This window comes from Branchiostoma floridae, chromosome 9 (assembly GCF_000003815.2).
Source record: "Branchiostoma floridae strain S238N-H82 chromosome 9, Bfl_VNyyK, whole genome shotgun sequence".
In the NCBI taxonomy this organism is placed as follows: domain Eukaryota; kingdom Metazoa; phylum Chordata; class Leptocardii; order Amphioxiformes; family Branchiostomatidae; genus Branchiostoma; species Branchiostoma floridae.
In genome coordinates, this window is record NC_049987.1 from 17,466,790 (window position 1) to 17,478,151 (window position 11,362).

The following is an 11,362-nucleotide window of genomic DNA, read 5'->3' on the forward strand; positions in this document are numbered from 1 at the left end:
CATATAAGTCAGGTTACAAGGTAGTTGCAAAACGTTTCGTATGTACAAATGACTGGGTTAACTGTAAGATACTGCAGTTTGTAGAATGTGACAGGAAAGGTGAACCCCTTAATAGTTGATGGATACGGGCTGATTCGGATAAACAATTGAAGTCAAGAGTATTGCCAAGCAGGTTCTGTAGATTGCCGAAAAAAATTAATTCTGTATTAAAATCTATTTCTATTCCAACTTTGTGATACAATATGTGGCGCGGTAACAGTGCACGCCATTTTTCAACCGTCTTTTCAACTTTGACACTGACAATGTATTATGGTACACATACATGCATGCAGCAATACACAAATGTACAATATGCAAATACATTATCATATAAATAAAATGTATATGTACAACGATGCAAAACGATATAAATGAAACAGTCAAAATTAGACTTAAGTTAGTGAAGTACTTTTCAACACCTTCCCAATACTGGAATGGCACAAATGCATAGAGCAAAACACTTATGAATAATAAAACAAATGTTTCATTTGTTCAACAAAGGTAAAAAATATATACAAATGAAACAGTTCAGTTAGACTGAAATTAGTGAAGTTCATATCTGCCTTGTGGTGCTGCTGACATAAGATTAAATTAATATTTGAACGAAATTTTACAATGTATAAACTTTTTAAGCTAATGTGTAGCTTTATATTATGATATTCAAGAATCACTGTTTTCATGTTACCTTTTGTAGATTTTCAAACGCATTTGATTGATCAGCAATGGCTGCTCCGGTTTTCTCCTCTAGCTGACTCACTGACAGCTTTATGTTCATCACCGCCACACCTACAAAAGATGAAAGCAACACCGAATCATATAGATTAAAGAACGTCTGGAAATTTAGTTCAAGAAGTAACGAAGACTCATATGCCAAAAAGCAGTTACTAAAGTAGATATTTGCAGATAGTATCCACTATCTTTCGTCAGTGAAGCTGAAAGAAGCTGGTCTTTTATACCCTATAAAATATGAATAGAGACAATTTTAGATGTTTATTAGGAAACATGGCAAGACAAAGTCAAGCTGAAGACAATTTTGGATTCCAAAGGGAAACAAAGCTAAGAAACAGTTGATACAAATGAGTCATTTAGCTCCTGTTGTTTTGGTTACAGGAGCTAAATGTTAATGTTCATCGACGTAGCGTAGACTCAATCTATTGAAAGACCGCAATACTCATTTAGAAAGACAACACCAACCTATAGACGGCAGACTTGCACCATATATCATATATGTAAGAAAATCAGAATTCTGAAAAATTCTCCAGAGTTCTGGCTCAGGTTCCCAAAATTCTCCGGAATTCTGGTGCAGATCCAGCATTCTAAAGAATTCTGGGAGCCTAAGCCGGAGAATTCTGCCCGAATTCTGAAGAATTTTGGAGAATCCTCCAGAATTGGCTTTGCTCCTGGAGAGATCTAATTGCAATCCACATATAAGTTACCTTTTAATATACCTTATTTGTAAGGGTTAATAATTTTGGCTACTCATTTTTCAAATTATTAAGGTTTTTCGACATGTCCGGAATCAACCTCGTTTAAAAGTCTAAAATCAATCTGGAGGGCGTTGTCTGCATATTCGGCTCAAGAAGTAACACGACTCAATCTATAGAGAGATCACATTACATGTACTTACCCAGAAAGATCACAACAACCAGTAGACAGCAGTTCAGTACCAGGGACAGGACAGTGATTGTCTTCTTCATGGTGCCGGTCCGGACTCGGAACTGAACAGGGCTTCTAATGCCGTCTTCTGAGTTGGAACCAGTGGTGACATCATCGGTAGAGAATTCTGAGAAGACCAACATGAAGATTTTTTAGCTGGGTTTGAAGGTGCGGTTAGATGTTTTGTGCCGTGTATTTCGGGGAACAGTTTAGATAGGATAACGTACGAAAAGAATACGTCGAACGAAAAACTATTAAAGGCAGTGGTGTCAAAAAAATGTTTTAGAGGTGTCTACGCTGAAGCCTTCCACGTTGCGGAACACGTGATGCAGTACCTTTGTTTACTGCAAGGGGTCTCCCCGAAGATTTTAAAAGAACTAGAAAGGCCGACATTTGCTTGAGAGCAAATACAGCATATTTCAGCCATCTCCCTCCCCATGCAACAATAGGCTATTTCAATATCACCCATTTGAAAAATCACTTTTACTAATGACGGTTTAACCCAAAAATGAGTCTTACAAAATTCCCCTGTTCAAGAATGGACTCCAGTGCACCCTATGTGAATTTGCACAATAGACCAGTCCAGAAATACTCCCACTGAAACCTTGGCCTTTTGAATAAGAAACCAAATCCAAAATTGAATTTAGCAAAAAAGGTCCCAGTGCAAAAAAGGTATAATAGACCAGTCTAAAAACACTTCCACTAAAATTGAATTTTGAATCATCACCCGTTCAAAACTGAATTTGAAAAAATCCCCCTTCCGTGTGCAAAAAATGGACTCTTCCATGTAAAGTAGAGCAGTCCAAAAATACATCCGCTAAAATAGGACTTTGACATAATCACTGAAGTCCAAAAAATGATTTAAAAAAAAGCCCCCTCTATGCAAGAATGGACTCTTCCAGAACACCCATGTAAAATTGCAAATTAGACCAGTCCAAAAATAACCCTACTGAAAGACTTTGACAAACTAGAAGTCACCAAAGTCCAAAATATCAATTTTGAAAAATCCCCCCTCAGTGCGAGAATAGACTCTTCCAGCACACGTTCTGTAAAATTGCAAAATAGACCTGTCCACAAATGCATCCACTGAAAGACTTCACCAGTCCAATGATGAATTTAAAAAAAAAAATGAACCCCTCCGTGTAAGAATGGACTGTTCCAGATAACACCGGGCTCGCTGATTGGCTGCCACCCCCCCTCTTTAGGATATAGATTCAGGCTAAGTGATTGGTTACCTATCTAATTAGATTAAATAGACATATATGCCAGTAGGTCCAATCTGCAGCTGGGGGTCAACGACCTTAAGGTCATTGACCCCTCTGGCTATTGGAAAATGACAAAAAATCCCCAAATATATCATTTTGACGTAGTATATGACAAAAATTATACATGTGTCATTTGAATAAATATCTAGTGCACCCTTTTACCAAAATTTAGGTCATTTGGTTTTAAAACCAGAGCACAAGAGCCAAAAGTGTACTTTTTGGTCATAAAATGGCCAAATAATCGCAAAATTGAGCATTTTTTTGTACCGTATGCCTCAAGTGTTATTGAATCCATGTGCGCATATGTCTAGGGCACTCCTATACTAAATTTCAGGTCATCCGGTTCTAAAACCAAGGTACAGGTGCCAAAAGTGTCCTTTTTTGATAAAAAAATGACCAAAAAAATGGCAAAAATAAGTATTTCGTTATACTGTACACCAAAACTGATATTGAATCTATATGGGGGACTTATCAAGGCACATCTGTACCAAATTTCAGCTCATTCGGTTATAATACCAGGGTACAAGGGGCCCAAATATACAGTTTTGGTCTTAAGATGGCCAAAAAACCTTAATAAAATCATTTAAGAGACAGATATGGAAAAAATGAAAAAAACGTCCGAGGGTATCGGCCCACTCTACCTTTGTGCCAAATTTCAAGTCATTCGGTTGAGGAACAACGGAGATACCGTGTTCTGAAGATTTGACAGGAGAAAGAAAGAAAGAAAGAAAGAAAGAAAGAAAGAAACATTACGAATACAATATATTTCACCATACCTATGGTATGGCTGAAATATAATGACTTCACTAACGTTTGCCATTTATGAATTTGCTCTATGATCGTAAAAGACCACGATTTTACTACTTGGTCGATACGAGATTCATAATAGATTGTAAAGTAGGACTGAAAAAAAACCTTAATATGTAAAAATGTAAAGAATTTTCCTGCTACTCTATTTTTACGCTCTCTTGACGTTTATTAAATTTAGCGGAGGTAAAGGGAACTGCAGCCGACGCACACGGAAAGCTGGTTATAATATTCATCCGCAGTCTACACCGAACTGATTTTGTCATGACATTTTTTTTTCACTCAAGGAGTTTGTACCCAAAAGTACAATATGCTATTGAAGCCACGGATACATATACATGTACTATGTTCTGCGGCCAAATAATTTTGAATTTTTATAGCTAATTACACGGTGTTTGGCATACAGATGCAGTGATACAGTCATTATCTCGAAGCAGAGTTTCGGCTCCGCCTGTTTTTTTATGACGTGTTTTTAAGGCGTTTTTGTCATGCTTTCTATTTTTCACTGTTTTCTTTATAATATGTCTGTCATTTGGCCGGCGGACATAACGAAAATGGTACAAAATAGAAGGCTCGACAAAAACATCTAAAATCACATCTAAAAAAAGCAGGAAGGCTGTGTCTACACGTATATTGAAAACATAGGTATACGTAGGGTGTGCATGGGTTTATATTCTTATACAACACACGCCACAAGTGGAATGCTGCAAAACGTGCTCAGACTATGTTTTCGTTGATACATGATATATTGGAAAATAGCTGATGGTGTTTAGTCATTTCTCACATTTCCAGTGAGAATGAAATGTGCTGAATGTGTCGTTCAAGAACAAGAAAGACTGCTTTTCAAAACAATTTATCTCTTTCGGTTTCTTGTGAAATGGTATGATCATAAGATATTCACAATGGCGCATATTTTTTTCTGGAATGGCGCTGTCTTCATGGCAATAACGTCTGACGCTCTCGTAACCTTATTCATGTCAGTTTTACATTGTCACGGCCAAAATGTAAGAATTATCAATCTATGTAAAAAGTATTATAAACCCCATCTGTCGATCCATTTTTAGCGGCGTAGTCGAAAATACAGCATTTTTTCTAAACCATAAATGACAATATTTTCACGGCCATACTTTCTGTTTCTCCCGCAGCGTTCTCCAGGTCCGGAGCCCCCCTTGTAAAAGAAACTGCCGTCGAACCGACCCTACCAAAACCTACCATAGCAAACACTTGCCGAACCCACCTTTTTTGGTCAACCTATAGCGCAAGCATTTGTCATAAAACTTTAGGACTGACTTCTGAGTAATGAAGTCAATATTATAGAACCGTTTTCCTCCAACATATTCTCCTCACTTCCTTTGAAATAGCAAAATTTGCGTCAACAATGTATATTTGTAGAACTTGGATAAGATGTTGAAATCTTGAGGCATTTAACAGGATCACTTCGGCCAAAAATTAAAGGAAAACCTAGGCCTTACTTAATTAAGAATGACAATGTCTTTACGGCCATACCTTCTGTTTCTCCCGTAGCGTTCTCCACGTCCAGAGCCCCCCTCGTGAAAGAAACTCCGGATCCCGACGAACCGATCGGACAGGCCTCCTCGTAATCGCCATCAGCGTCCACGTTGTCTTTGCATGTTGCATAGACCTTACAGGCTTCCTTGTAGTAGTAGACGTTTTGCTCCATGTTGTAAGTAGGCACCCCTTCTTACCATACCCCAGTCTTACTCCAACACCAACGCGTTATGTCGACCTAGACCTATTTCCCTTGTTTTGCAACATCGCTGGCAATGATTGTCTGCTTGCTTGACACGTGTATGCAATACCAGGAATATTGCATAATTGAAATCATCGCTTGCTTTTTAACCGTCTTTCTAACCGTTATATCAAGACACAGAATACCGTACTCTTTTTGCATTTTGCATATATACTAATAGTTTGGAAAGTTTTGGATGTTTTTTTATGAATATTCGGTTATATATCTCGGCGGCTTTTATTTTCAATACTAGTTAAAGAGGTCTTAACTCAATAATCTACAATTCCGTCAGGTCAATAGGAAGACACACCAAGTGAGGTGAAATAATGTTCTAACCATTGTAATAACTATTATCACGAGAAAAAGTAACTATCACAGATTTCGGCTGCAAAGCATTACCTGAACTACTATTCATTTTAAATGTAATAAATAGACAGTTCTCAGAAAGCAAAGAAAAAAATGGGCAAGAGAATTAATTGCAAATTTAACATACACACGATGCAAGGTCTACGTGCAAGGAGAGTAAGTTGAAAACTTGCAAACATCTTGTCAGTCTCAGCACGAGAATGCAACACTGTAACACCAAATAGCAGTTACTAAAGCAACTGGATATGGTTTTGGAAACGGTCAGATGTTTCAGGTAGCATCCACTATCTTGCGTCAGTGACACTGAAGAAAGCAGGTTAAAGAGCATTTTTGGCTGTGTTCCAAATCTCAAGCACATACTACTACCATGTCCCTAGCATGCAATATAAAGTATACGTATTGCTTCTGTGCTACGTGCACTTTTCTTGCATTTTTAGGTTATAAGACCGTAGCTATGATTCAACATGCCTAATTAGTTACTTCCCATTGAATTTGACGCCTATGTGGGCGTACATGTCGAATGCAGGAAACGATCTGAAAAAAATTGTTGTTTGTGGTAATGAATAGGCTTTAATTCAGTTATTTTGTTCTGTTCGTGCACTTCAAACCTAGCTCGTGGTTGCCTGGTACTTTTTCAGTTACAAAGAACTTGTGCCTTATATTAACTATATTAATTATAATTATAATGATGATAATATTGAGTGTATTTTGCAGCCGGTAGGTACCCAAAGTGTGGATAATGAGGCTGTTTAACGTGGCCGAGGCACCTCCTCGAGCCATTAAATATAACATAGATGTTGCCGAACTCTAGTTTGCTTCCTGTTTTCACAGAAAAACATTTGCTCGGTTTCTTGTCGTAAATGTGGGTACAACAAATGAAGACCGCCGAGATCTTCAATATAATATTCATAGGAATGCATAAGAAAGATAAAAACTTATTAAAACTGCGCCAGAAACGCATGATATTTTGAATCGATGTGTCTTGAAGAGTGTCTTGGTTAGAAAAAAGGTTAGAAAAAAACGTGATGATTTGACTTATGCAAGATTCCTGGTATCGTATACACGTGGCAGGCAGACAATCACTGCGAGCGATGTTACAAAACAAGGAAGATAGGTCTAGGTCGATCGATATAACGTGTTGTTGGTGAAGGTATACTGGTAAGATATAGAAGGTAAGAAGAGGGGTCTGTTTACAACATGGAGCAAAACGTCTACAAGGAAGCCTGCAACGTCTATGCAACCTGCAAAGACAACGTGGACGGTGATGACGACTACGAAGAGGCGCGCACGGTCAGTTCATCGGGAGTTTCTTTCACGAGGGCGGCACCGAATCTGGCGACGGTTATAGAAGAGTTAGAAGGTATGACCGTGAAAACATTGCCATTATAACCTGGTTACCATCCGTTTTCTACCGGGGCTTTTTTTATACTAGCTACATTATTTTTTTTACACCCTTGACCTCTCATCACTATCGGTCAACGCCAAAGTTTCCCTTTTACTCCTTGGTAGTCCTTTACATTCATCTGTTGTCAACTCCAATATTCTATTAACAACCCAAAACTTCATCACTACAACTAAGCGTTTTTAAAAAACACAGTTGTCCTCGCATTTTTTGTAATGTGTCCAATTATTTCATCATTGGGTGGGAAACTGGACTTGCGTTTATTCTTTCTTGTTATATTATGTACAATGTATCATTTTCTGTCTAATGTGATTTTCCTTTGCTTTTCATTTGTACTTGATTTCTCTCTGTAAAATATGTATGCTTTTTTATGTAAGGGGTAGCGTCAAAATAAGTCTTGTAGTTGAGTGCGCTACCTCTTTGTCATATTGTATTACAGTTTAAATGTTTGAATAAAAAAAAAAGAAAAAAAAAAAAAGAAAACGGAGAGTACCCAGCTATTCTTGTAAGGCCTAGAAACAAAGGCTGTTTTTCCGACTACGCCCCTAACGCTAATAAATAGGGGTTCTCTTTTTTCCTTTTATTTTCATTTTGGCCGAAGTTATCCTGTAAAAAGTGTAAAATGCCTCAAGACATTGGTATTTTCAACACCATATCTAAGTTCTACAGATTAATACAACTAACAGATCAATACGTAAAATTTTCTATTTCAAAGGATATGACGAAAATATGTTTGGAGGAAAATGGTTTAACAATATTGATTTAATTACTCTGAAGTCAATACTAAAGCTTTATGACAAATACTAGCGCTACTGGTCTACCAAAAATGCTACGGTCGGCAGCTTTTTGCTTAGGTCGGTCGAAACACAACTTTTAATAAATTATTTCTTATGCCTAAGAATATCCGCCATTGTGATGAATATTATGTAAACATGTCAAGAACTAGAAAGGCCGACATTTGCTTGAGAGCAAATACAGCATATTTCAGCCATCTCCCTCCTCATGTAACAATAGACTGTTCCAAAATCACTCATGTGCAAAAATGGAACACTTCTGCTTAAAATGACTTCTAACTACTAATCACACTTATGAGCAAAAATGAATCTTACAAAAACCCCTTCAAGAATGGACTCAAAAAAATAGACGACTCCAAAAACACTTCCGCTAAGAAATGGAATTTGGAATCATCAGCCGTCCAAAACCATATTTGCAAAAAATCCCCCCTCTGTGCAAGAATCGACTCTTCCTGTTATGCCCCTATGTAAAGTGGAGCGATCCAAAAATATATCAGCTAAAATAGTCAGCGAAGTCCACAAAATGAATTTTAAAAAATACCCCCTTCGTCGTAGAATGGAATCTCCCAGCTCACCCTGTTTGACATTGCACAATAGACAAGTCCAGAAATACTCACAGTACATGGCCTTTGCATAAGAAGCAACCCAGTCCAAAACTGAATTTTAAAAAAAGTCCCCCGTGCATGAATGGGCTCTTCCAGATAAAACAAGGCTTGCTGATTGGCTGCCGAATCCTCCTCATGTAAAGTCTTCAGGTGGGGGTAAACTTCCATTTAACAAATGGAATTCGGAATCATCACCCATGTCCAAAACTGATTTTTTTTAAATCCCCCCCTATGTGCAAAAATGGACTGTCCCAGTAGTAGTCTTATGTCAAGTGGATCAGTGCGAAAACACTTCCGCTAAAAAAAACATTGGCATTATCACCAAAGTCTAAAAGTAAATTTTAAAATACACCCCCTGTCCAACAATGGACTCTTCCAGCAAAATAAGCTCGCTCATTGGCTGGCCATTAATTGGATTTACCTTGTCCACCAACCACCTGGATGTCTATGGACTAGGTAGGTAGGTAGATAATTGGATCTACCTGGCACACCTGTGGCCCTGACACACCAGAATGACCTAGAGGTCGTTGACCTCGGCACTCCAACCTTACCTATCCTAAACTCTCCCACAAAAACCTCCTTAAGGAGCCATTTTGAAGTGATTTATACTACATATTATACATGGATCCTTTGAATAAGTATCTAGGGCACATCTGTGCCAAATTTCAGGTCATTTGGATGTAATACCATGGTACAGGGGGCCAAAATATACAGTCTTGGTCCAAAAGTTGCAATAAAACCTCAATAAAATCATATAAGGAGCAGATATGAAAGAAATAAAAAAAACACACTTGGGTATTGGCCCACTCTACCCTTGTGCCAAATTTCAAGTCATTTGGTCCAGAAACGGCGGAGATGAATCGCTTTGAAAATTTGACAGGAGAAAGAAAGAAAGAAAGAAACATTACGAATACAATATATTTCACCATACCTATGGTATGGCTGAAATATAAATATATACCATTGCACCAGAGATGGAAATAAACAGTTTCTTTTGGTCTTGTAACCTTTTTGTTGAACGAAAAAAACCGACACATTTTACTTGTATTAAGTACAAATTGATGTCTTCATAGCGTCATCATTATAAGATGAAGGACGATTTTATTACAAATTACTGAAATGTGACGTCATTTTCAAGACATTCCAGCGCTTGCGTAGCGTAGCGTCGAGTAGTGTCTTTTTACTTTCCCGTCATGCAATGCGTGCATATCATTAATATCACTAGCCAGGAATTGTGCCATGTAATATCCTTGTGCCCAATTGCAAACTTCACCAAACAGCAGTGTTTTTCTGAAAATACTATTGATTGATGATATTATACTACTTGTGCATCAGAAATACATAAATGCACCAAAAAGCACCCATGGGAAAGTAAAGAAAAGGATATTTGTCAACAATTATTACAAAAACAATACAACAAATATCATTGTTTTTCTGATGCACAAGTAGTACAATATCATCAATCAATAGTATCTTCAGAAAAGCACCCATTGGAAAGTAAAGAAAATTATATTTGTCAACACTTATTACAAAAACAATACAACAAACATAATTTTCTTTACTTTTCCATGGGTGCTTTTTGGTGCATTTGTGTTTTTCTGATGCACAAGTAGTATAATATCATCAATCAATAGTATTTTCAGAAAAACACTGCTGTTTGGTGAAGTTTGGGCGCAATGATATTACACAATTCCCTGGCTAGTGATATTAATGTATGCACGCATTGCATGATGGGAAGGTTAAAAGACACTACCTTGGCGTAGCGTACATTACCTCTCTGCAAACGTATTGGTCTGTTATTAATTGTTGTGTGTTGGGATTTTATGATATAAAACAGACGATTACAACTTTTGAGACGCGTTCTACGAACATAACAGTTGGAATAAGTCAATATTATTCTAATGTGCATGTGGGTTTTTTTTACATCAAAGTAAAAGAAAATACTGGTATACATGATTTGCCTTTTCAAAGTATCCAAAATATAACCTTTTGATTTGATTTTATCTATTTGCACATAAAAAGAAAGTACACCCGTACATTTGTTAATAAAAAAAATGGCGCTTCGAACTTTATGGTCGCAGAAAACATACAGTATATACTCAAGGGCTCCGCAGTCCATTTTACTTTGGGTATAAAGTAGTGCAAAAAAATCAGGTCGGCGTAGATTATATACAATATAATCGTGCATGAATATTATTACCGCCTTTCCATGTGCGTTAGCTGTAGTTCACTTAGTGGACGTCAAGATATTGTAAAAACAAAAGAAATAGAAAATCCTGTCTATTTTCAAACATTAAGTGTCTTCATCGTACGAAATTTCAAATGACAAATAAAAACGGTTGAGTCATTCTCTGAAAGTCTTGGGGAGACTCCTGGTAGTACACACAGGGACTGCATGGCGTTTAATCATAGCGGTCGGTGTTCAGCAACGTGGGAAGCTTGTGCGTAGGTACTTCTAAAGCAGCAGTAACGCTGCCTTTTCACAGTTTTATTCTTTTTCTTTTATTTATATATATTGCGTTCTCCTATACAAACTCTACCCTCAAAGACATTGCAATTATCTTCACTGCAGCCATTTAACGCCACACCCGCCCAATCAATAAAAATGTTACCATTAACTCCCAACCCGCCCACGCATCCATACACCCATACGCGTACCCACCGTTTGGTTTTTTTAC

At 37.4% G+C, this 11,362-nt stretch overlaps 1 protein-coding gene across 1 annotated transcript in view; it reads right to left on the reverse strand.

Annotated features, from left to right (window-relative positions):
• Positions 1-2,046, reverse strand: part of LOC118422238 (CD209 antigen-like protein E) — a 4,415-nt gene extending 2,369 nt beyond the window's left edge. The window contains exons 1-2 of the mRNA XM_035829756.1: positions 1,667-2,046; positions 725-825 (exon numbers count right to left, since the gene is read on the reverse strand). Of these exons, the coding sequence (XP_035685649.1) occupies positions 725-825; positions 1,667-1,838 (273 nt within the window). The 5' untranslated portion in view covers positions 1,839-2,046. The remainder of the gene's footprint in view (positions 1-724; positions 826-1,666) is intronic.
• Positions 2,047-11,362: the final 9,316 nt, after the last annotated feature.